This window comes from Ceratotherium simum, chromosome 29, assembly GCF_057802395.1.
Source record: "Ceratotherium simum simum isolate JZ-2026a chromosome 29, ASM5780239v1, whole genome shotgun sequence".
NCBI lineage: Eukaryota > Metazoa > Chordata > Mammalia > Perissodactyla > Rhinocerotidae > Ceratotherium > Ceratotherium simum.
Window position 1 is genome coordinate 40,746 of NC_141928.1, and position 25,011 is coordinate 65,756.

The 25,011-nt window shown below is 47.9% G+C and overlaps 1 protein-coding gene across 2 annotated transcripts in view; it reads right to left on the bottom strand.

Moving 5' to 3' along the window:
• The window catches only part of CACNA1B (calcium voltage-gated channel subunit alpha1 B), a 213,671-nt gene that overhangs the window by 23,154 nt on the left and 165,506 nt on the right, over positions 1-25,011 (bottom strand). For both annotated transcript variants that reach the window (XM_087418671.1, XM_087418670.1), the window contains exons 32-36: positions 15,940-16,056; positions 15,485-15,550; positions 13,666-13,757; positions 11,354-11,498; positions 2,517-2,644 (exon numbers count right to left, since the gene is read on the bottom strand). In XM_087418671.1, the coding sequence (XP_087274797.1) occupies positions 2,517-2,644; positions 11,354-11,498; positions 13,666-13,757; positions 15,485-15,550; positions 15,940-16,056 (548 nt within the window). The remainder of the gene's footprint in view (positions 1-2,516; positions 2,645-11,353; positions 11,499-13,665; positions 13,758-15,484; positions 15,551-15,939; positions 16,057-25,011) is intronic.

Sequence of the window (25,011 nt, forward strand, 5' to 3'; positions counted from 1 at the left end):
TGCACATGCACACCCACATATGCTTGTGCGCACATTCAGATAGCCACACAGTGCAGACACAGACACACACACACACCATGAAAGCTTGGGAAATTTCACAAAGTTTTGTTATTGTTTCAAAGTCTCCCCGAGAAAGAGGAGACAACAGAGTGGTCACCTGGGAAATAACCATGACCACACCCTCACATCTGTCGTGGAGGCTAGTGAAAGGCTCACAGCACCCTCTGTCCTGCCCAGGATGTGGGGTCCAGACGGCTCTGCCACCTTTGCCGGGCCTCCCCCTGCCCCAGCTGTCTGGACGTGAGCTACGTTTTCAGCCTCGTGGGAGCAGCGAGTCTGAGTGTTAGTTGTGGGTCACACCTGCGCTACTTCTGGACCACAGGTCTTGTGTTGTCTTGCATGTGCCCCTCTGGGGTGAGGCTCACGTTTTGCTGTCTGCTCTCCACAAGCATCTTGACGTACCGCTGGCTGCCTGTGCCTTCCAGGGCCCCAGTTCTAGAACTCTGGATTTGCGAAGCAGTCTGAGCCCTCTCTGGCCCAAGTCCACTTCTTGCATGTCCTAATTCTGCTCTACCTGTGGCTGACTGGAGGAGTCCTGGCCTACGGTTCATAGAGATCTGGGGGATGTCACCCCTTCTCGCAGGCCTGCACTGATCTTTCTTTGCCCATTAGTCCAGTCACATCCTACACATCTCTGTTTTTCAGCAACACAATCTCCTCTAGAAAAAAATCTTTCAACCACAGCCAGGACACCCCTCCTGGAATGAGCCTCAATCCTGCCTCAACTGGAGTCTCTCCTGCCCTCTGCCTGACAAGGATCAGGCCTTGGTGTGGTCAGTCTTCCCTCCGATCTGACCAGAGAGCCCGTGCGCTCCAGCACCAGCGCAGGGTCCTGCAGGGTAGACATGCCGATGCACCAGGAAAATGACAGGACTCTCAAGGCACGAGAACAGCCATGTACACCATGAAACATAAATCACAGCCATGCTTGTTCTGTCCCAAGTGAAAGCTGTAACTTTTTATTCCAGTGGAAACACCCAGAGATGCTGGGGCCTGGAAGTGCCCCAAAGTCCCAGGTGCTGCCAGCGGTGCCTGGGCTTGTCCAGACTGGGAAAGGCTTCACACAGCACCTTCGGGATCCTGTGTGATGTAATGGGATAGGGGCTCCAGGGAGGCTGGAGGAGAAGGGAGTAAGGGAGCCCAGCCAAGCTCCCAGGCCTTTGCGGTCTTAGGGGTCAGAAAGCTCCAGAGGACTCCCCATGCTGAGCTTCAATTTAGGGAAAAACAGGCAGAACCCCAGCCACGAAGTGGGATCCTCACCGTGAGAACACTGACAGCGTCCTCCAGGCCTCGGGCACACAGGGGTGACCAAACGAGGAGCCGTGTGAGGGTCACATGGGCAGGCTGGGGAGCCTCGGAGAGAGGAGGCAGAAAACGGCTGTACCCCCAGCTCCACAGTCTCCTCGTCCCCCTAGAACACGGGAAGTGACAGGCACCCCACATTCACTGGTGCTCAGATGGTTCACGTGCACATCTGCTGAGCGCTCACCACGGGCGAGGCGCTGAGCAGGCCAGGTCTCCCGCCCCTCCAGGTCCTGTGTTTTCCTTACAGAGAGCATGCCCTCGGTAATTACTCAAGCAGCCACTTGAGAGAGTGAATGAATGAATGAGCAAGTGAACGAGTGACAAGAGAACAGACAAATGGGCAGATGGTGAATCCATGCTGCTCTGCTGGCCCCAAGGATGAACGTATGCCATGGGTGTGCAGGACTCTCCCGTGGAACATGGTCTCCAACAACCTTCTGACCCAAACCACTCCCTCCATGAGACCCCTGCTCTGTCTGGAACGAATCAGCCCTCCCTTATGCAGCACAGTAACCCTTTCTCACCACGACCAAAGGGTCTTCAACAAACTAGACCCTTCCTGGTAGCTCGTGTGATTTCATTAAGAGCTCACCAAGTGCCCACTATCTGCAGCCTGGGCTGGGGACACAGAGAAGCACATCGGCTCTTGTCCCCGAGGGAGATGGCAGAGAGTGGGAGCCCCGAGTCCATCAGGGAGAATGTCCTAAGGCCCAACATTATTTCTGCCCACAAAGCCCTCCAAAATCCCCGAGGATGGTGAGGCCCCGAGAGAACATCCTTCTGTCGTCCCCATGCCCTCTCCCACTGACCCTCCATGACCCTTACATGGAGGCCTTGTGAGAAGACAGTAAACTCCCATTCAGTAAGAACCTCAAGTCTCACAACACGCCTGAAAACCTCCTAAGAGCTGGACTGAGGGTCTCCAAAGAGGATTTCTCAGCCCAAGAGCACATGGAGAGTGAGGAGGAGAGCACCACCCTGGGGGGGGGGGGCAGCACTGTCCTACGTGCAGTGGGATGGAACCCAGGGCCCCAACCAGCACCCAAGGGGGGATGCTCACTTGAAACATGTCCGAAGCCACCCCAGCCCTGTCCTGAGATCCGTGGGCATGGACCATCCCTGAGGACCACAGAGTACGGGGGGTCACTCACCATGCAGCCGGGTCGTACTCAGCCCAGACCCGGATGAACTCGTCCAGGTGGTGAGGCCCTAGGATGGAAGAGTCCCGCGTAAGGTACTCAAAATTGTCCATGATCACAGCCACAAAGAGGTTCAACATCTGCAGGACAGGAAGAAGAGGTGACATAGAGAGACCTCAGCCTGCCCTCTCCCTCCATCCCTCACCCTCCAGCCAAAGTCTGTGTGTGAAGTGATCAAGGCAGCAAAGATCACTGACGCAGCCAGAGCCTGCCCAGCCCTTCTCCCCACAGCCTTGCGGAGGACTCCTAGGGCCTCCTCAACACCAGCAGCAGCCTCGTCCCTCAGGTTCTAGATCCCACAGGCTAACCCTAACCAGTATTTAATCCTTTGAAGGCTCTGCTCTCTACTTCTACTGCCCCATCCTAATTCAGGCCCCATCGTCTCGTGTCCACCATCCATCCTGCCACATAGGTCATCTTCCCCCACTCTGTGATCCCCTCCTCTTCCCCTCTCAGCTAGCCTTCAAGGAAAGCAGTGACTCTGGAGTTAATAGTTTGGGTTCTAGAAGCCAACAGCTAAGGTTCTTCATTCTTTTTTTTTTAATTGAGTTGAAATTCACTTAACACACAATTACATTTTGAAGTGTACAATTCAGTGGCATTTACTGTATTCATAATATTATGCAACCACCACCTCTCTAGTTTCAAAATGTTTCATCATCTCAGAAGAACACTTCGTACCATCAAGTAATCAACACCCTATTCCTCCCTCCTCCCATTCCCTGGCAACTACCAATCTCCTTTCTATATCTATAGATTGGTCTATTTTGGACATTTCATATAAAAGCAATCATACAATATTTGACCTTGTGTCTGGCTTCTTTCACCTAGTGTGATGTTTTCAAGGTTCAACACATCCATGTTGTAGTGTGTGTTAGAATTTCATTCCTTTTTATGGCTGAATAACATTCTATTGTAGGTATATACCACAATTTGTTTATCCATTCATCCACTGATGAACATTTGGGTTGTTTCCATCTTTTGGCTATTATGATTAATGATGCTATAAATATTCATGTACAAGTTTCTGTGTGGACATATCTTTTCATTTCTCTTGAGTATTTACCTAGGAATGGAATTGCTGGGTCATATGGTAATTCTATGCTTAATTTTTTGAGGAACCACCAAATTGTTTTCCACAGAAGATGAGGCATTTTACATTTCCACTAGCAATGTATAAGAGCTCCTATTTCTCCATGTCCTTGCCAACACTTGTTATTTTCCATTTTAAAAAAAATTATTATTATAGCCATCCTAGGGAGTGTGAAATGGCATCTCGTGGTTTTGATTTGTATTTCCCTGATGATTAGTGATGTTGAGCACCTTTTCATGTACCTGTGGTCATTTGTATGTCTTCTTCGGAAAAATGTCTCTTCAGCCACATTGTTTTAATTATTGTAGCTTTATAGTAAGTTTTGAAATAGGGAAATGTGAGTCCTCTAACTTTGTTTATCTTTTTTAAGATCGTGTTGATTATTTGGGGCTCCTTGCAGTTCCATATGAATTTAAGGATTGGCTTTTCTATTTATGCAAAAAAGGCCCTTAGGATTTTGATATGGAATGCATTTAATCTGTAGATCACTTTGGGGGAGTACTGCCATCTTAACAATATTAAGTCTTCTGATTCACGGACATGGATGTCTTTCCATTTAATTAGGTCTTTAATTTCTTTCAGCAATATTTTGTAGTTTTCAAAAAGTGTACAAGTCTTTCAGCTCCAGGGGTATTTATTTATTCCTAGGTATTTTATTCTTTTGGATATTACTGGAAATGGAATTATTTTCCTAATTTCCTTTTCAGATTGTTCATTGCTGGTGTATAGAAACACAACTGATTTTCATGTGTTGATTTTGTAGCCTGAAACTTTGCTGAACTCATTAATTAGTTCTAGTAGTTTGTGTGTGTGTGTGTGTGTGTGTGAGTGTGTGAGTGTGTGTGTGTGTGTGTGTGTGTGTGTATTCTTTGGGATTTTCTATATAGAGAATAATGTCATCTGCAAATAGAGACAGTTTTACTTCTTCCTTTCCAATTTAGATGCCTTTTATTTCTTTTTCTTGCCTAATTCCTCTAGCTAGGACTTCCATGACAACGTTGAACAGACATGATGAAAGTGGACATCCTTGTCTTGTTATTCATATTCGGGAGAAAGCTTTTAGTCTTTCACCATTGAGTATGATGTTAGCTGTAGGTTTTTCATAAAAGCCTTTTATCATGTTAAGGAAGTTCTCTTCTATTCCAAGTTTGCTAAGTGTTTTTATCATGAAAGGGTGTTGAATTTTGTCAAATGTTTTTTCTGCAGCTATTGAGATAATCATGTAGTTTTTTTCTTCATCACACTGGTTGATTTTCCTATGTTGAACCATCCTTGCATTGCTGGGATAAATCCCATTTGGTCATGTGTTGGTGGAATTAGTTTGACAGTATCTTGCTAGCATTTTTACATGTATATTCATGAAGATATTGGTCTGCGGTTGTCTTTTCTTGTGGCATCTTTGTCTGGCTTTGGTATCAGGGTGACACTGGCATCACAGAATATTAGGAAGTGTTCTCTCCTGTTCCATTTTTTGGAAGAGTTTGAGTAGGATTGATGTGAATTATTTTTAATACCATTTTTTATTGTGGTAAAATACACATAACAAAATACCAGTTTAACCATTTTAAGTGTATAGATCAGTGGCATTAAGTACATTCACACTGTTGTGCAATCATCACCACCATTGGTCTACAGAACTTTTTCATCTTCCCAAACTGAAACTCCATACCCATTAAACATTAACTCCCCATTCAGCTTTCTACTTTCTGTCTCTATGAATTTGACTACTCTATGTATCTCATATAAGAGGAATCATACAGTATTTTTCTTTTTGTGACTGGTTTATTTCACTTAGAATAATGTCTTCAAGATCCATTCATATTGTAGCATGTGTCAGAATTGCCTGCCTTTTTAACGCTGAATAATTTTCCCTTGTATGTTCATATCACATCTTGCTTATCCACCATCTGTTGATGGACACTTCGGTTGCTTTTACCTTTTCGCTATTAAGAATAATGCTGCTATGAACATGTGTGTACAAATACTATTTGAGTCCCTGCTTTCAATTCTTTTGGGTTTATATCCAGAAGTGGAATTATTGAAGTAGATTATATTGTAACTCTACTTTTAATTTTTTGAGGAACTTCCATACTGTTTTCTATAGTGGCTGCACCATTTTACATTCCCACCAGCAGTGCACAAGGGTTCCAATTTCTCCACATCCTCACAAACACTTATTTTCTGTTTCCTTTTGTTTTTTCTTTTAGTTTTTTCTAACAGTAATCCTAATGGGTATGAAGTGGTATCTCACTGGAGTTTTGATTTGCATTTCCCTAATGATTAGTGATATTGAGCATCTTTTCATGTGCTTATTGGCCATTTGTACATTTTCTTTATACAAATGTCTATTTAAGTCCTTTGCCTATTTTTATACAGTTGTATGTCTTTTTGCTGTTGGGTTGTAAGAGTTGTTTACACATTTTGGATATTAACCCCTTATCACATATATGATTTGAAACATCTTCTCCCATTCCTTGGGTTGCCTTTTCACTTTGTGGATAGGTCCTTTGATGCATAAAAATTTTAATTTTGAGTAATCCAACTTATCCATTTTTTCTTTTGCTGCTCATGATTTTGGTGTCAAATATAAGAATGCTTTGCCAAATCTGAGGTCATGAAAATTTGCCCACTATGTTTTTGTCTAAGATTTTTATAGTTTTATCTCTTTTATTTAGGTCTTTGATCAATTTTGGGTTTGATTTTTTATATGTTGTAAGGTAAGGGTACAGCTTCATCCTTTTGCATGTGGATATGCAGTTTTCCTATCACCATTTGTTGAAAACTCTATATTTCCTCATTAAATGGTTTTGGCAGCTTTATCAAAAATCTTTTGACTCTATATGCGAGGGTTTATTTCTGGGCTCTCTATTCTATTCCATCAGTCTATATGTTTGTCTTTATGCCAGTACTATACTGTTTTGATTCCTGAAGATTTGAAATAAATTTTGAAATCAGGAAGTGTGAGACCTCCAACTTTGTTCTTCAAGATTTTTTTTTTTTTGGCTATTCGTGGACCCCTGAAATTCCATATGAATTTTGGATGGATTTTTCTATTTCTGTAAAAAAATAAAAAACACTGATTTTGATAAGGATTGCATTGAATCATAGGTCACTTTGGATAGTATTGACATATTAGCAATATTAAATCTTCCAATCCATGGGTATGGAATGTCTTTCCACTTAGTTAGGTCTTCTTTAATGTCTTTCAGCAACATTTTGCAGTTTTCAGTGTACAAGTCTTTCACCTCTTTGGTTAAGTTTATTTCTAAGCATTTTATTCTTTTTGATGTCATTGTAAATGGAATTGTTTTCTTAATTTCCTTTTCAGATTGTTCATTGTTAATGTATAGAATGCAACTGACTTTTGTGTGTTAATTTTGTACCCAGTAACTTTGCTGAATTAATTCATTAGTTCTGATAGGTTTTTTGGGGAATATTTAGGATTTTCTACACATAAGATCATGTCATCTGCAAAAAGTGATAAACTTCTTCCCTTCTAATTTGGATGCCTATTTATTTTGCTTGACTAATTGCTTTGGCTAGGACTTCCAGTACTATATTGAATAGAATTGGCAAAAGCAGGCATCCCTGCCTTATTCCTGATCTTAGGAGAAAACCTTTCCTTTTTTCATCACTGAATATGATGTTAGCTGTGAGTTTTTCATATATGACCTTTATTATGTTAAGGTAGTTTCCTTTTATTTCTAGCTTGTTGAGTATTTTTATCAAGAAAGGAGACTGAATTTTTTCAAATGATTTTTCTACATCAATTGAGATGATCATGTTTTCTTCCCTTCATTCTGTTATTGTGGTGTATTGCATTGATTTTCATATGTTGAACCATCCTTGCATTCCAGGAATAAATGCTACTTGGTGATGGCACATAATCCTTTTAATATCGTGTTAAATTTGGTTTGCTAGTATTTTCTTGAGGATTTTTGCATCAACAGTCATGGGGGTATTGGTCTGCAGTTTTCTTTCCTGGTAGTATCTTTGTCTGGTTTTGGTATCAAGGTAATGCTGGCCTCATAGAATGAGTTTGGAAGTGTTCTCTCTTCTTCAATTTTTTGGAAGAGTTTGAGGAAGACTGGTGTTAATTCTTCTTTAAATGTTGGGAAGACTTCACCAGTGAAGGCATCTGGTCCTGAACTTTAATTTCCTGGAAGGTTTTTGAATACTGATTCAAACTCCTTACTTGTTATAGTTCTATTTGGATTTTCTATTCCTTCTTGAGTCAGTTATGGTAATTAGTATCTTTCTAGGAATTTGTCCATTTCAACAGCTTGGGTTCTAAACAGAGGCCAATCAAGATATTTGACATCTCTCGGGCCGGCCCCGTGGCTTAGCGGTTAAGTGCATGCGCTCTGCTGCTGGTGGCCCGGGTTTGGATTCCAGGCACGCACCGACGCACCGCTTCTCCACCCATGCTGAGGCCACGTCCCACATACAGCAACTAGAAGGATGTGCAACTATGACATACAACTATCTACTGGGGCTTTGGGGAAAAAAAGGAGGAGGATTGGCAATGGATGTTAGCTCAGAGCCGGTCTTCCTCAGCAAAAAGAGGAGGATTAGCATGGATGTTAGCTCAGGGCTGATCTTCCTCACAAAAAAAAAAAAAGATATTTGACATCTCTAAGCATCCATTTCTTCACTGTGATGATAATCATACCAATCGTAGTCACAGGATCTGCATAGTACCTGATTCAATACTTGTAAGCAGGTCATCACCACCCTCATTTCCTGTTATTCTGTCAATGCCCCTCTACTCCAATCAAGGTGACTGAATCCCAACCTAACCTAGTCCTGACACTCATCCCAAAATCACAATTCCATTTTTCCCACTGTCACTTCTCTGTCAGACCAAGCCAGACCTAAGCGCTTCAAAGCATGAGTTACCCAACAGATCCACACCTGACAGATAGGTGCCAGGAGGGCTGTGTTTCCAGCCTACACCCCTTCTCCACTTCAGTCAAGGAAAAGGCACCTGTGTTAGCCAAGAGCTCTGAGGGAGGTCCACGGGAATAAGACACAAAGGACAGCGGCCACCAAATATCCACTTTTCTACACAAGAGTGACAGCTAAACCCAGGGGATTCTTCAACTCATCCTGGACATGTCCAGGGAGTGCTGGCCCTGTGGCATCATGTATGTGGCTTTCTGTGGAATCTCATCTCTGCAGCCAGGAGCATGCTGAGGCCAGGATGGTGGGCTCAATTTTGCACTCATGGGTAGGCTGGCTCTTGCAGCACCAGGTGTTTTTGAACTGCATAGAGAACCAATGCCCCCACTACCTACAGGGCAGTGACTCTCCAGAAAATCTTCCCTCCCCACTCCCATAAGGGGTCTTCTGAGGGATCAGGGGATGACCGCAACATGCAAATCCTCTCCTTGGTTTCTGACCAATAGTGAAACACAGTTCTGTAGATTTTTCTGTATTTCTCAATCAACATGCAAGCTCGTTCGTCTTACATGCTCACGTTTCCCAACCACCTCAACCTACTGCATCCTCCAAGACTCACAGTCCACCATCGGCAGAAATCCTTATATTTTCATCCTACCTGAATATTCTCCATTTCTTCTTGCTCTAGCTGAAACATGGATGCCCCCCCTCCATCCTCTTAAAAAAAAAAACAAAAAACCTGCTCTTTAGTGCTCATGATCTACTAAACTGCTCCCTTCCTTCATGGAAAATCTAGCACCTGGCTTGCTGGTTTTGTCTCCACTTCTACTCTTATCATCATTCTTGTTGCTGTTAATATCCACAGAGATGAGCCAACTATTATTGCCTGGCCTCTCTGTTCCTTGACCTTCCCCCAACTCTTCCTCATCATCTCAGCTCCTTATTCCTAGGACTATATGCTAAACTTTGTCACTACCAATGAACATTACCATCACCACCTCCAAAGTCTTAACTTCAGATGTCCCACTCTCTGTCCACCTCTCCTATCCTCCTGGCTCACTTCCTTCAATACTTGTATCCCAAAACTTCTTTGTCCATGTGAGGGCCTCCAGTCCTGTGGCCCTGCCCCTCACCTCCCTCCTGCCCTCACCTCCTTCTGTCCCCAGCTTTGATCCCACATCCAACACTAAAATCACACTCACACATACTCTTCTCTCCCTCCTTACACTTGTCTGGAAGCCCCAAATCTGGATAATACACTTCTCTATCCATGGTGCCAAGTCATGAATGCAGCTAGAGAAAAGCACAATCTGTGCTGGCTGGTCCTGCTTGAAAGTTATGACCATAAATCTGAAGTGTTTGCTCAGCGCTGCCCACTGTTCAAAGGAGCTGTCTGCTCTTGCTGTGCTCTTCACCTCTCATTATCTCTTGAACCTGCTGCAATACGACTTTGGTCCCACCATGCCAAGGAAACTGTTTTTGCAAAGGTCACCAATGGCCCCTACCTCTCCACATCTGGTGAACAATTCTCCGTCATCTTCTTACTTTACCTCCTGACAATATTTCACATGATTAACTACTCCCCCCTCTTGAGACACTTTCTTCCCTTGGCTTTTGGGGTACTGCCCTCTCCTGGTTCTTCACCTGCCTCACTGACTGCTCCTTCTCAACGCCTGGATCCAATGCTCCTTTCTGTCTCCTAAATGGCCCCAGGGCTGAATCTTCATCAGTCTTCTCAAACTACACTCTCCCTAGGTCAGTGCTCCTTGAAGTTTAGCACACAAAAAAATCACCTGGGGAGCTTGTTAAAATTCCGATTCCTGGGTCCCTCTCCCAGAGATTCTGACACAGTGAGTCTGGGGAGGGCCCAAGAATCTGCATGTCTAACAAGTGCTCGGGTGATGCTTAAGCTGTGGGTCTCTGAACTACATTTTGTGTAGCAGGGACCTAGAGAATATCATCCAGCCCAATAAATACACCAAACAGTAGTGACAACTATTTTATATCTCCAGCCCAGAGGCCTACTAGGTGTCACTGTTCCCTCCCTGCCTAAGCCCATGCCTGCAGCTCCTCAATCTTCCCATCTCAGGGGGAATACTATTCACTCCATCACCCCAGCAAACCCCAGGGCACGGCTTTCTTTCCTCTTTTTCTCTCATGCACATGTTCAATCATCAACCATGTCAGCTCTACCTTTAAAATACAGCCCAATTCCACCCAGCTCCCCTCACTCCCACCCTTCTTTAGGCCACTGTCACCTCTAATTGTCTCCTGCTCACTCCACAGCCTCTCCTGACCAGAAGCCAGAGTGAAGTCTTAAAATATCAAGCAGATCATGTCCCGCCCCTGCTCAAAGTCTCCCAGAGGCTTCTGCTGACTTGGAATAACATCCACACTCCTGGGACCTAGCCTGCCAATCTCCCCAGCCTGATCCCCCTAGTCTCCTGTGGCGCCTCCACCCCAGGCACGCTGGCCACAGTGCTGCCTCTTTGTATCCCATCACCATGGTGGAAGTCCTTCTAGAAGCTGAAAACTAAAGGATGATTGCCCTATGGAAACTTAAAACCCTTTCCATGGAAGTAAGGGCAGGGCCTGCAGGAGCTCATTGTCCAGTAGGTCCTTTTAGGATTATGAGGTCATCATCTCTGGGGAAACAAGGGCTTATTCAATACAGAATAAGCTTGTAATGTGACATGAATCAAAATCAGGGATCAACAAGTGATGTAGAGGGACCCAAGATGGACTGAGACAGGCAGACACAGGTGTTGGGATGGGCACAGTGACCAGGACTTACCAGAAAGGAGCAAAGGAAGATGAAGGAGACGAAGTAAAAATAGGCAAAGTCGCTCCCACACTCACTGGCGTTGGCATGCTTGTCGCAGGCCCGGTTGCTGAGACAAGACAGCATGATCTCATGCCAGGCCTCCCCGGTGGCACTCCTGAGAAGAAGGGCAGAGCCGTGAGGCCCACGAAGGAAGGCCCAGGACTGGCCTGGGGTGGAATCGGGGGAGCCTGAGCACTCAGGAGATCTGGGTCAAGTGCCCCCCCTCCCCACAGAGAACCTGCACTCATGTAAGGTCTGGGTGACAGATGCCCGCTCCTCAAAAAGAACCCTCTAGAATTAGATTTTCAAATTGATCATTAATTGGGAAAGCACTAGTTACCTAAACATAACCCAGTACACCAGAAGTCAGCACCACGGTAAGCACCCCTTTGCGGACATCTGGCGCCTTGAAGGCAACACACGCCACGTAGACTCCTGATCTCCTCCCCAACACCTTCAAAACCAGCCAGATCTTACCATTCTCACCACCCTGGGTAAGCAACAATCACCCCCCAAGTTGCTACAGCAGCTTCCTAAGGGATCTTCTTGTTCCACCCTCCCTACCCAGCAGCCCAGCAGGTCCACTAAACAGGTCAGAAAGTGCCACTTCTCCTCTTAAGGACGCCCTCATTCACTGCAAAACTCAAAATTCACATGACTGCCCACAGCCCAGTCAGACCTGCTGCCTGCCCTTTCCCTGACCTCACCCCCTACCGTGGTCCCTGTTCAGTCCACTCCAGCCACACCAGCCTTGACTGTTTCTCAAACACACCAAGAACACTCCCACCCTGAGCAGCCACCCTGGAGGACCCTTCTGCATGGACTTTTGTTCCTGGACACACAGCCAGCACCAGTGGCCCGACGTGCACTAGACCTACAGGCAGGCCAGAGGCCTGGATCCCCTCTCTGAGCACCCATGTGACCAACCCCGGGCAGAAGCTGGGCCCACTCCCCACTGACAATGGCTAAAGGTAGGGGGCCTCCTGCAGGGCAGCTGGTTCAGCCTGTGCCAGGCCTGACTGACGAGGGTGCTCACATGTGACACAAAGACCAGGGAGGAAGAGGTCTTTGAGATCAAAGGCTTAAAACTAAGGCTGACTTCACAGGCCTGCCTCAAATCTTTTGTGGCACAAGGCAGGATGTTAATAAATGAGGAAATAAAATTCAAGTAACAACTAAAGTCCAGAGAAATGATGCTATTTGGGGAAACTGTAAGCCTAAGGATGCTTGTTCATCTGATACAAAGCACAAGAGTCAGAAACTCTGTCCAGGGAGCTCAGCAGGCAGGCCTGGGCCGAGCTCACCATCTTTCCAGAGGAGAACTTCCACGAGCCCCAGGACACTCACACAGGGCGGGCTGTGTTGGGCACCCCCAGGGCAGGCCTTGCAGTAGCCAGACACATTTGCACAAATGAACACAAGTGGTGAAACCTCAGGAACGGGCCCCAAGGCAGGGTTTCCACCATAAATCCCTAGGAGGAGCTCTTTTCTTCCCTCCTAAGGTCACGGTGGTAAGCTTGGCTAAACGAAGGAGACTCTGGAGGCAGGGAGATACATTCACCCTCTTCCCTCTGCCACCAAATCTGTTCTCAAATCAAGATGGCCAGCAGCCCCCTGCCCAGAGAGGGTGGACCACCCCTAAGAACAGCAGCTGGCCCCAAACGCTCTCTCAAGCACATCTTCGCAGGGAGGCCTCTGAGCCTGAAACAAGCCCTGTGCCCCTCAAGGTTCCACCCCGGTGCTGGGCTTGGCTGCACCCCAGAGCCAACGGAACCACAGCTCCCACTAGCGATGGTGGCAGGTGGAGTCACTCAGACTAGCAGTCCTGGCCAGTTGGATTCCTTGGGTCACCGAGAAGCTACATGCTCTGTCAACAGCAGTTCCCCCTGCTGCTCTGCTATTCTCTGACCCCACAGATCCCTGTAATCAATACGGTGAGCAGATGGAAAGCTTGAGGCCAGAGCACCAAGAAAGGCCCTGCTGGGCATTTCACCTGTCCTCCTCAGCGTCTCAGGCGCAGCCTCACTGGAGGCCTTTTAGCTTCTGCCAGACAGGTGGTGGAGGCCGTCTGGCCCGGGACTCTCAGGGTTCCCTTCAGTCTGTCCTGAGGCCCAGGAGCCCGCAGGAAAGGACAAGCAGAAAGTGAGGAGAAACTGGAAAGGTCCACTGAGGGGAGCCAGAGTGATCCGGGGCTGGGAGGGGTGGTCCCTGGATCAGCACATACCCTCTCCATCCTGAAGGAAGGGGCTTCTGAGCCTGGGCTGACCTCTCAAACAACACACCTGAACAGCAGCATCAAGGCTTGTAAAAATGTCCGAAAGTTGTTGTGTCGGTTGATGCTGGTGTCATCATCCAGGGCAATATTTCCAAACACCTGGAATGGAAAAAGGGGCTGCAGGGGATACTGCTGGGTCTTCAAGAGCTGTGGTGTGCAGGAGAGGGTGTGTGTGCACATGAGAACCCACAGGGACAGGACGCCACCCTTAGCCAGAGGACGCCCATCGGGAGCCACCCCCGTTGCTGCTGGGGCTGGAGGGGCCAGTGCTTCTGGCTCTGGCAGCGTCTATGCATTTCCAGGGTAGACAAAACTTCTCGAAAACTGAGCACATCACTGCCCCACAGCTCAGCATGTGCTGGCTCCGGCTGAGCGTGTCCAGGGGTCAAGTATGCATGACTAGAAAAACAGGACCCAGCTCTGCTACAGATGAGACAGGAAGAGTTTTCAAGTTTACTCTCTCATCAGTGATTCCAACGCAGTAATAATATTGGTAATAGCTCTGTTAGATCACTTGAGAATTTCTTCTCAAACTTCTGGACAAATATCATGATGAGCTTTTTATCCATTTTAAATTATTTTTTTCAGGGTTAGAACTGCAAACGCCTCAGTAACTATACTTAGCTTAAAATCTGGAATCTGGCTGAAAAATTTAGGAACTATCTATCACATATCCACCCAAAACAAAGATCAGTGACATGTGTTTTTGTACATCCACAGACCAAAGCAGGAAAATATATATATTTATTTAAAATAGCATCAGAGGGCCGGCCCCGTGGCTTAGCCGTTGAGTGAATGCACTCCGCTACTGGCAGCCCGCGTTCGGATCCGGGCGTGCACCGACACACCGCTTCTCCGGCCATGCTGAGGCCGCGTCCCACATACAGCAACTAGAAGGATGTGCAACTATGACATACAACTATCTACTGGGGCTTTGTGGGGGAGGGGAAGGAGGAAGATTGGCAGTAGATGTTAGCTCAGAGCCGGTCTTCCTCAGTAAAAAGAGGAGGATTAGCACGGATGTTAGCTCAGGGCTGATCTTCCTCACGCACATAAATAAATAAATAAATAAATAAATAAATAAATAAATAAATAAATAAAATAGCATCAGCAAATTTTAAAGCAAGAGAACTTTTGAATCCCTGAAATAGAGTTTAAAAATCAGTTTTCAGAACCTTTAAGACACTGGCTCCTCCCACCATAAATTAAGGTTTGGGTCCATCTCCCATCCCTACTGCTGGAAAGTAGCCAGATGCCAAAGGTTTATAACTGGGACATTGCTTTGTGTCTTTTAGCTGACAAATTGTTCTTTGGCAAAATAAAGACAATCTAAATTATGCAAGCTGAATTGATAAGCACGTGATCCGACACGATCCTGTTGACTCTTTTCTGCAGTAGTGTATAATCTCCTGCGAAGGATGAAGAGGGCTGTCCTTCAGAATTGCTGCCAGAACGACCAGGCCCTGCTCTGTAGGCCACTCAGCGCCGTGCAGAGGTGCTCAAACGCTCCACCACCATGGGGCCCAGCACCCACACATGCCCCCCGACACCCCAGCACAGCCCAGTGGGATCCCAGTCAAGAGCACCTCAGAGGGCAGAGCTGCCCCTTACTAGTGGACCTCGGGCAAGAGGCCTCAGTGTCCTCATCCACAGAACAGTCTTGCTGAGGATTAAGCTCACAAAGTGCTCAAAACAGTAGCTGGCTCATAGAAATGTTTGCTAAGTGCCAGTTTGTCATGATCATCATTTAATGGCCATGATCAATGCCCTTTTGCCCCAGGGGACAGGAGCCCCTTGTGCACCCCCTTCCCAGTGAGCACACACACCTGCATGCCAATGATGGCATAGATGAAGAAGAGCATGGCGATGAGCAGGCACACGTAGGGCAGGGCCTGTGGAGACACACGGAGGACTGGTCAGCTGCCCTGCAGGGAGTGCTGCCCTGCCACCCTGCTCGGGCCTCTTCTGGATAGTGGACAGTGGCCCGGTCCCTGGGGCCACACAGACCTCAATCGACCGAAGATCCACCCCTACTGACCACCAAGCCCCTCCACCAAGTGACCGCCTCAGGTTCCCCATCTTCAAATCGGAGTTATAAAACCCACCTCAGAGTTTTGAGAACATTAACGAGATGCTCTCTGGACAACTTAAAATGTCTTTATAAACTACAACAGGGGCCAACAAGGAGATGTGGACCCCTGGCCCCTTCCAGCCTTCTGGGGCGGGGGCGGGGGGCACACCCATCTGCATGACAAAGGGAGGGTTGAGGACAGGGCCTCACCTTGAAGGACTGGACGAAGGTCCACAGCAGGATGCGGATGGTATAGCCCTGGCGGAGCAACTTGATGAGCCGGGCGGCGCGGAAGAGGCGGAGGAAGCTGAGGTTGATGAAGTTGTTCTGCAGGGAGGGAAGGTTGCTCTCTGATCTTTGGAAGTCAGCCCCCCGCAAGTGCAGGCGAGCTGCTCCCCACCCACCTCTCCCAAGTCTCTGTGGTCCCGTAGAAAAGTGCGTAAAAAGAGAGATTAAAAAGAAAAAGTCACCACTTCACAGTCTAAGCAGCAATTGGCCACCAGAAAACCTTCCGAAAGTAAAGCTTGTCATTGCAAGTCACTTCTCATGCAGCAAATCAGAGAAACCCGCTCCACTCCAGGTGCCCCTACCCCCAACAGAGGGAGAGAGGGAAAAGTTCTCCAAAGCAGCTCCCTGCTGCCAGGTGGAGCCGGGAGATCACCGTTGGCTGGGCCTCCAACACTGACCTCCTCTCAGGACACAGCCAAGCAGTCCAGGTGCTGGGCAGGGCTGCTTCCCCACTGGACGCCTCTGAAGGGACCCACCCCAGGCTTGGTGGCCACACCCTTGCCCTTCCCCACAAGGCCAGCAAAGCCCCTGCCTGCCTGGGACCCAGCTGAGGGGCAAACACTTCCTTTGGGGCTGCTCCAGGCGCCTGCAGACAAGTCACCGTAGGAGGCGTAAGTGTGGGCGGTCCTGCTGCTCACGCCCGGAAGCCACCTCTGCAGTTCACCAACAGGTCTCTGCTCCAGGGAACCTGGGACACCTGTGCTGATCCCTCATCCACAGGGTTCAAAACCAAGTACAAAAATAAACCAACAGTCTTTGGACTCCACAGATTACCTGGGAGTGAGGCCTCCACCCTGGACTGGGGCACCTTGAATTACTGGCTCATCCCTTTCAGGGGGTACGGCTCTGGGCGGTGTCCGTGAGTAGATGGGCGTGCTTGTGGACCCAGGCGGCTTCCCACCCTCTGTCTGCTTAGAGACCAGGTGCCCGCACGCAGCCTGAGTGCAGCTTCCTGCCACTCTGATGTTTTAAAATATGCAAGCAGCTCAGACTTAGACACATCGTGTTGCCAGATTCAGCGGTCAAATAAAGAGGAAAGAGAACACAGATGTTGAATGAGACCCCAGCAGCAGGAGAGCGCGTGCAGGAGGTGGTGGGAGCCTGGGCAGAGCCGTGCGCCCTGGCTCCAGGGCTGCCCGTCTGGTCTTGCCTGGAGAGACGGGTCTCACTCCTACTTCCGGAGACAGTGGCCCCAACCCACACCTTGTCTGCCGCCTCCCTGAAGCTTCTCCACTCTCAGGGGCTGGCTTCTTTAGTTCCCACCAGGGTGGCTGGGGACTCTAGACTGTCTCAGCCGGTGAGGGACTAACAGTTACACTGTGGACAGCTGATGGGCAGGACGTTGGAGCCACAGGAGCAGGACTAGTGTCAGACAATGCCTTGGGGTGGGGGGGCAAGGAGTGGTCGACTGTGGTCCAGATCAGCAAGAAGGCAGAAGTGGACCTCAGGGAGTGGCCCTGGAGGGTGCACAGGTATGCCTGCAGCTCCCTCACCTACCTGTGCTGGGGAAAAGGAAACTCAGTGGTACACAGGATGGCTGAGAAATGTCCACTGTCACCATGTGAGCCCTGTGGGCCCCGAGGACTCTCAGATGAGCCAGTCACCTCAGGAGGACGGGCACACGGATGGAAGGGGGACTTTCTCGACAGTGCCAGGAAATTCTTTGCACAAGATGATAAAGCAGAACAAGGGGAGAGGGCTGCCAAGTGCCTGGCCTCCTCAGGAGTCTCCACTTTGAAACCAACAGCTCAGGCAGGTCCAGAGGGGCCAGGACTGTGATAACATTGTCAGTACCTGCTCAGCTCAAAGCAATTTGCTCAGGCAGCTGGCACAGACAAGATTTCCTGAAGATATTGGGTGAAAAATAGGCTTCTGGGTAAGAAAGAAGGGATCAAAGGCAAACAGGGCAGAGAAAGACATTGTTCATCTAAATTACTTAATGCACAAATGCGAAGCTCTGCTAGTCACTTACTACTTTTTGTTGAGACTCAAGTTCCCACCCTCCTCCTGGGCTTCTTTCTTGGGGCTCCACTGGGCACTCAGGAGAGGGGTGGGGGATGGCAACAGACAGACAGCCCTAGAGAGCCATGGGGACGGATGGGGACGGTAGCCACAGAAGCTTCAAGCACAGGGTGACAGGCTGAGCATGTGTGGGAACTGCCAGGCACCACCATGCAACTGCATGCGGGACGGCGGGGCAGCAAGCAAACAACAGCCTCCCCATGGCTGTGCACTGGCACCTCTGGCCTCAGCCAACCCCCTGGAGGTGGACACAGCCTGCCCCACCCTCCCCGAGTCCACGGTTTCTGTTGCACTGGGGAGCAGTTACACCTACTTCAAATTCAGGCCCTTCCTTACTGCCACCTACCTCTGAGTCAGGGAAGGTCTAGAGCACCCCAAAGGCACGTCATCGCACCCCTCATTTGGCAGCTGGTCACCTTGACGGGGCACTGGGCCCTAGCTCCTTCGAGCCCAGCTTCCTCATCCACAGGTGGAGTCATTAGGACACCACGCCCGGGTGGCGAGGAGTCATTGAGAAAGGGAATTTAAAAGTGCACTGAGCACATGAAACACAATTCCACAAAGGTGACCGACTGACCCCAGACCAAGTGCATCGCAGCCTCTGGTCAGGGTCACAGCAAAGTGAGGGCCTCCCCTCAGACCCGTGCACACTGCCGAGGGCCACACACCATGTGGGGGGCGAGGCCCAGCAGTGTATGGAGCAAACTGCTCTCCCGCCCAGCCCTCATCCTCATGGGAATCGAGGAGGGAAGAAAGAAGAGACCTGTGCACACACCACATACACACACGAAGTCTGTCGGGGGCGACGTGTGCTGTGAAGAAAGGGAGGGCACAGAATGGTGGACTGAGCAGAGGCCTGAGTGACACGAGTTGGAGGCTGTGCAGAAGATGTCACCTGGTATCCCCACAGCATCAAATGGCATTTTCTCAAAACTCAAGCTTCTCTGCTCCAATTGTGGAATTCTTTATCACAAATGTTCACTTTCTCTAACAGGAATTTCAAATATGTGCTACTTTACATGAATCTCCAGTCACAGTCTCAGTTTAGTTCGCTCCCAACATCTTTGCTCTCCTCTCAAATATTCCTGAAGACCTGGAAGGAAGCCCGGTTCACACCTCCTGTGCTCCACACGTGAATCAATGATGCCTGGATGAAGGAGCCCTGCGCTGTGCTGTCTCCTGGGACAGACCCCCTCTTTCTACTCAGTCAGGCCTTACATGACCCCTTCTGAATCATGAAGACAAAATCTCTAATACCCCCAGCCCTGTGCCCAGGCAGGATCCCCATGGACGGGTCTGTCTGGGAAGGATGCTATAGAAGACTTCATCAGAGGCCACAGGGGAGAGCCAAACCTTGTGTATTGGCATGATGGGACAAAGCAGAAGGGAGATCACTGTGCAACAGAAACCATGGACTCCACAGGGGTCAGGTCCAAACTCACATCCTGCAAAAGCTCCCCAGTTCTGAGCCAGTCCCAACAGGAGGAACTGCCTGGGCACTTACCCACCTCCCACTTGGGAGCCCTACCTCCTCTCTTGGCCAAGGCCAGTTCCCACAACAAAACGGCTCCTGGCAGGGCCCTCAGAAGCCCTGCTGGGCCCCAGGAGCTGGGGATAGTGCACAAGAGGCCAGAGGGGGTGGGTACAGCCAGTCTCTGACCACACCCCTCAGGAGGGCAGTGGCAAGGGGTCACAAGAAACAGAGGAAAGAGGAGCACAGCAAGCAAAACTGGGAATTTTAAGAACTGTTTAAAGTCATGAAACCAACCGTTTCCTATATGTGATGTTGTCATGGATGGATGTTTGCGTATTATTTACAGATTGGGATGTTTGAGCAGCAGGTGCGTAACATACAGACGGAGACATGGTTTTCGCATTGTATGTTGTTGGATGGCGTGAGTCAGCAGGTAGGTTACGGTAAATCAAGAACAAAAACAGAAAACAAAAGAGAAAATGAGTCATCAACACAAGCAAAAAACTCGAACTCTGAATACTTCATTGGAAAATTTTAGGATTTTGGTAAACTTTGCATATTTTGTTTAAAATGCATCAAATCAAAACGTATCTTTGAAATCTGTAAGTTATGCAGACAGGGTGGCATTCATTTGCATTCCTGTTTGTAATGCAAATCCAAAGATGACTCACAGACACATTTTTTTATTTCCAGGCAAAGAAATCAATGTCAGTTTTTCGCCTGCTCAGAGTGCTCTCTCTACGTGACCCTGGTTAAGACTTGTTCTGTTTTGAGTTTTAAGTTGGGGTGGGAACTGACACTCATATTTTTGCCTAAGAAAAAAAAGTGCATTCACAAAGTAACATATGAAGTGACTACAAATGGAAAAGAAAAAAGACACCACTAATCCACATGATGGCTTCCTTCCATCTCTTCTCCAAGCACAACGGGGTGAAGTCTGAGCTCTGGGAGCACCAGTGGCCAGCGACAGCCGAGCGTTCACACCCAGCGGCGTCTCAGCCCTCCCACCAGCCCCGCTGGGGTTTGGGGGTTGATGCGGGCTGCCACAGAGGGCTTGTTTGAAGTGAGGTCTGAAACAACCACAAGCTACCCTGGCCTCAAGTGGCCAGCAGCTGAAGAAGAGACGCTGGGTCACTCTGGCCACCTGCACCCCAGGAGCTCTCCGCCTCAGACGGGGCCTCTGGGGGCAGGTTTCCCAAGAAGACAGCTGGGCTGCTCTCCGCATGTCTGACATCGGCCCTGCCCACCCTCCTCATGATGCCCTCTCCACAGTCACCCCTCTCTCGGGGGGAGGCACACACATGCAGGAACCCCCAGGGCTGAGGCCTTGCAGTTGGGAGCTCAATGTTTGGGTCCTTTTATCTGGGGGAATGAAGATTCCTGAGTCCAAGGAGAAGGCCCATAGGAATCAGAAACACAGCCAGCCTCCTCCTCTCAGGAACCACACGGGTACGAACTGTTTCTGAGGGAAAAGCACATGTGAAGGGGCGGCACTTGGGCAAAGCCACAAGGCCAACAGCTGGTGGAACAAAACAAGCTTGGTGTTTTTGTTAAAATGGCAGCTTTCTGCTGTTTGCCTGGATTATTCAGATCATTAACTTTTCAAAACCATGAAACATATCACATAAACAAAAGAATATGTGTAAATATATGTATGTATACACATTTTAAAGAAACATAATAAAATATCCATATATTCATCACCCAGTTTAAAAACCAGAGTGTCACCACTACTTTTGAAGCCCTCCCTGACTGTCTCCCTCCCTCTCTCCTCCCCAGATGTAGTAACTACCCTTAATTCTTGTTAATAATTGCTTTCCTTCATGTTTTACCACAAACTTAAAACACGTTATATTTGCCTGTTCTTCATCTTTGTAATGGGTTATACTGTATGTAGCCTCCTTGGACTTGGGCAGATTTGTGCTCTGACAGTGAGCAAACACGGTTGTTGGGTTTTTTTTTTTTTTTTTGCTGAGGAAGATTGGCCCTGACCTAACATCTGTTGCCAATCTTCTTCTTTTTGCTGAGGAAGATTCGCTCTGAGCCAACATCTATTGCCAATCACTCCTCTTTCTGTATGTGAGCTGCCACCACAGCATAGCCACTGACAAGTGGTGTAGGTCCGTGCCGGGGAACTGAATCCAGGCCACCGAAGTGGAGCGTGCCAAACTCAACCACCAGGACACCAGGGCTGGCCCCAAACATGGTTTTTGAGAAGCATCCCTCTTGATGTGAATGTCATTTGCGTACTTTCAGAGCTGTGTGGCGCTTCACCATATTGACATACCACACTCTGCTGCTACTGGGAACAGTGCTGCCGAGAACACCGGTTCCTCTGCCCAGACACCCTTTGCCGCGAAGCTGTCGAGCTTGTGGATATGCCCATGCTCAACTCTCCAGCAATGGGCCACTCTCCCCAAGAGGCTGTACCACCGCCTCCCCCAGCAGCAGTGTGGGGGCTCCTGCTGCTCCACACCCTTGCCAACGTTTGGCATCGTTAGAATTTGCGCTTGAGAAATCGGTGGGTGTGAAACGGCATCTCAATGTTGTTTCTCTTTGTATTTCTTTGATTACAAATAAGGACAAACATCTTTTCCTCCATTACTTGGCCATTGATTTTTTCTATTCTGTAAAGTGCCCAACCATACCTTTTGCTCATTTTTCCATTTGGTTGTTTTGTTTTTCATGTTGACTCACAGAAGAGCTTTGCACATCCTGGACACTAACCCTTGCTAGTAGTTTGGAAAACCTCCCCGCCCCCCAGCCATGCTGGCACATCCTAGAGCTCAGTCACTCATCCTTTCCTCTCTTTTATCGCTCTCATCCAGTCTCACAGATCTGACACGCTCTTACATGCTCATGATTCCCAATCCTATGTCACTGGCCTGGATCTGTCCCCCAAACTCCAGGCCCATCTGTCCAACTGCCTGTTGGAGGACTCCTTTGGGAGCCTAACAGGTGACTCAAATCTAACGTACAAATTGCATCCTGACCGTCCCCGACAAACCTGTTCCACCCACACTCTTTCCCATTTTAATTAAGGATCATCCATTTTCCCAAGTGCTCAGACCAAAAAGTTTGCTGTCATTCTTGCCTCATCTTTCACATCCACATCTGGCCCAACAGCAGCACTACTAAAATTATATCCAAAATTTGACAATTTCTCATCCCTATACAAGCCCACCTCCTTTGCCTGGCTCCCTGCAGCAATGCTCAGCAGTGCCCTACCCCTGCAGGCCCAATACCCAATTGTCAGCATCTACACCTGTCTTCCCGAGAACGTTCTCAGACCAGGATCCAAGTGCCAGAGAATCAACATTCTCTGGCCCCTTCTTTCCAACAGCCTTCAACCAGTGGCAGACAGCTGGTGAAAAATACCCCAGCCACCTTGCCACTTGCTAGAATAACTGAGGCTCAGAGCTCCCACCTAGCACCTACAACAGTAACTGGCTTGATAGCATCTTTTATTGGCTGCCTGCCTTCCCTGGCTCACTTCATCATTCCCCTTATTCCTGGGACCGCCTCCCAAATGAACGACTTGCACCAAATTCTTGTCTCAGGTCTGCTTCCGGGAGAACCCAGCTAAGACAGCCCCCCAGTCTGCTTCTGCCTGTGCCCCACACCATGTGCCCAAGAGAGCAGCCAGAGGGGTGGGCCTGAAAGCCAACATGTCACGGTGCTTCACAAAACCCTCCAGACCCTCCCACCCCACTCAGAACAAAAGCCGAAGTTTACTCTGACTGCAAGGCCTTCCCTGCCCCATTTCCTCTGCCCTTGGCTGCTCCTTCACCCCTTGTGCATGCTGCTCCAGCCACAGTGCCCCACGTCATCCCTACACACGCGGGGGCGGCGTAGGCTCAGGGCGTCTGCACAAGCTGCTCCCCCCAGTCTCCCCTGCTCAGCTTCCTCACAAGATACCTTTACTCAGAAGTCACCCTCTCAGTGACCTCTTGTCTGGACACACTATCAAAGTCCCATTCCCCCAAGTCTCACACTGCTTCTCTGCTTTGCCTTTCCCGGGGCCCGGCGTTGTTCCTGTGCCTTTCCCACTAGACTGAAGCTCCAGGAGAGCAGACTCTTTTCTCCCAGCACTTAGATAGTGCTTACCACACGACAGGCATGCAGAATATTTTTATATGTATAAATGAAGGAATGTGATTCAAATACCCTCTCCCTGTTCATGGATTGCTTTGTTTCTTTTGCTAAACAGAAACTATTTTACAGAATGCTTTTCAGTTATTGCTGGTGCTTTACAGATTTCATTTAACAAATCATTCCTGTCCCAAGGTCTTAGACATAATGTCCTGTATTTTCTTCCCCGAGTTTTAAAGTTTTGCCTCATATTTAAGTCTTTTCAACCATTTGAAATAGATTTTTTTATGAATGGTGTGAACCAAGATCCAATCTCTGTTTTTCCCTATACTGATCATCAATCACACCCACATCGATCATTGAGCTGTCCCCCACTAAGCAGCAGAGCCTGCACAGTCCTACAGCAAGTCCCTGGACACTGGTGAGTTTGAGTCTAGGCTCCTGACTCTTTCCATGCGCTCACGTAGCTCCCCCTGTGCCAACGTTGCACAGTCTTGTTATGGCTTTATCTCTGGTGGGTCTCATCACTGGTGGGAGCGTCCTCCCTCCCACGCCACCCCTAGGAGCACCTTCTTCTTAAGTATCTTGACTATTTTGAGGCCTGTGCTCTTTCTTATAAATTTTAGAAGCAACTTGTCAACTTCAAAAACAAACAAACAAAAACAGAAACAAAATCATTGGTATTTTTATTGGAATTCCATTGAGTCTACACATCAATTTGGGGGAAATCGTCATCTCTCTGATATTGACACGACTTATTAATTAACAGGATATATAACTCCATCTATTTTAGTCTGCTTTGATATCTTTCAGTCAAGTTTAGTAATTTTCCACATAAAGAGCTTGCCCACAAGTGTCGTTAGGTTTATTGTCAGGATGCTGATGTTGTAATGAAATGCAATCAACTTACTCGAGTGGTCTCACATTCAGCAACCTTGCTAAAAAACCTCTAGTTTTACATTATTCTAGATTTCATCCATAGATAACAGTGTTATCTGTGAATAATGACAGCTTTGCCTATTCCTTTTCTAATTTTTAGAGGTTTTATTTATTTTTTTATCTTATTCATTCAACAAGTATTTACCGAACACCTACAGAGTGTCAGGCACTATTCTAAGCACTGGAACATGGTGAACAAAACAAAAACCCCTGTCCCTGTGGAGCTGACATCTGATTACGGAACCGACAGGACCCGAAGTTCAATGTTGAAAAGAAGTAGTGTTACCGGCATCACTGTCCTCTTCTGATTTTAAAGGGAATTCTTTCCAGATTTCGCCATTATATATATAATGTTTCCATAGGATTTTTTGGTAAATGCTCTTCATCAAGTTAATAATTCCGAGATTGCTAACAGTTTTTATCATGAATAAAATTTTAATTTTATTAAATGTCTTCTCTGCATCCAT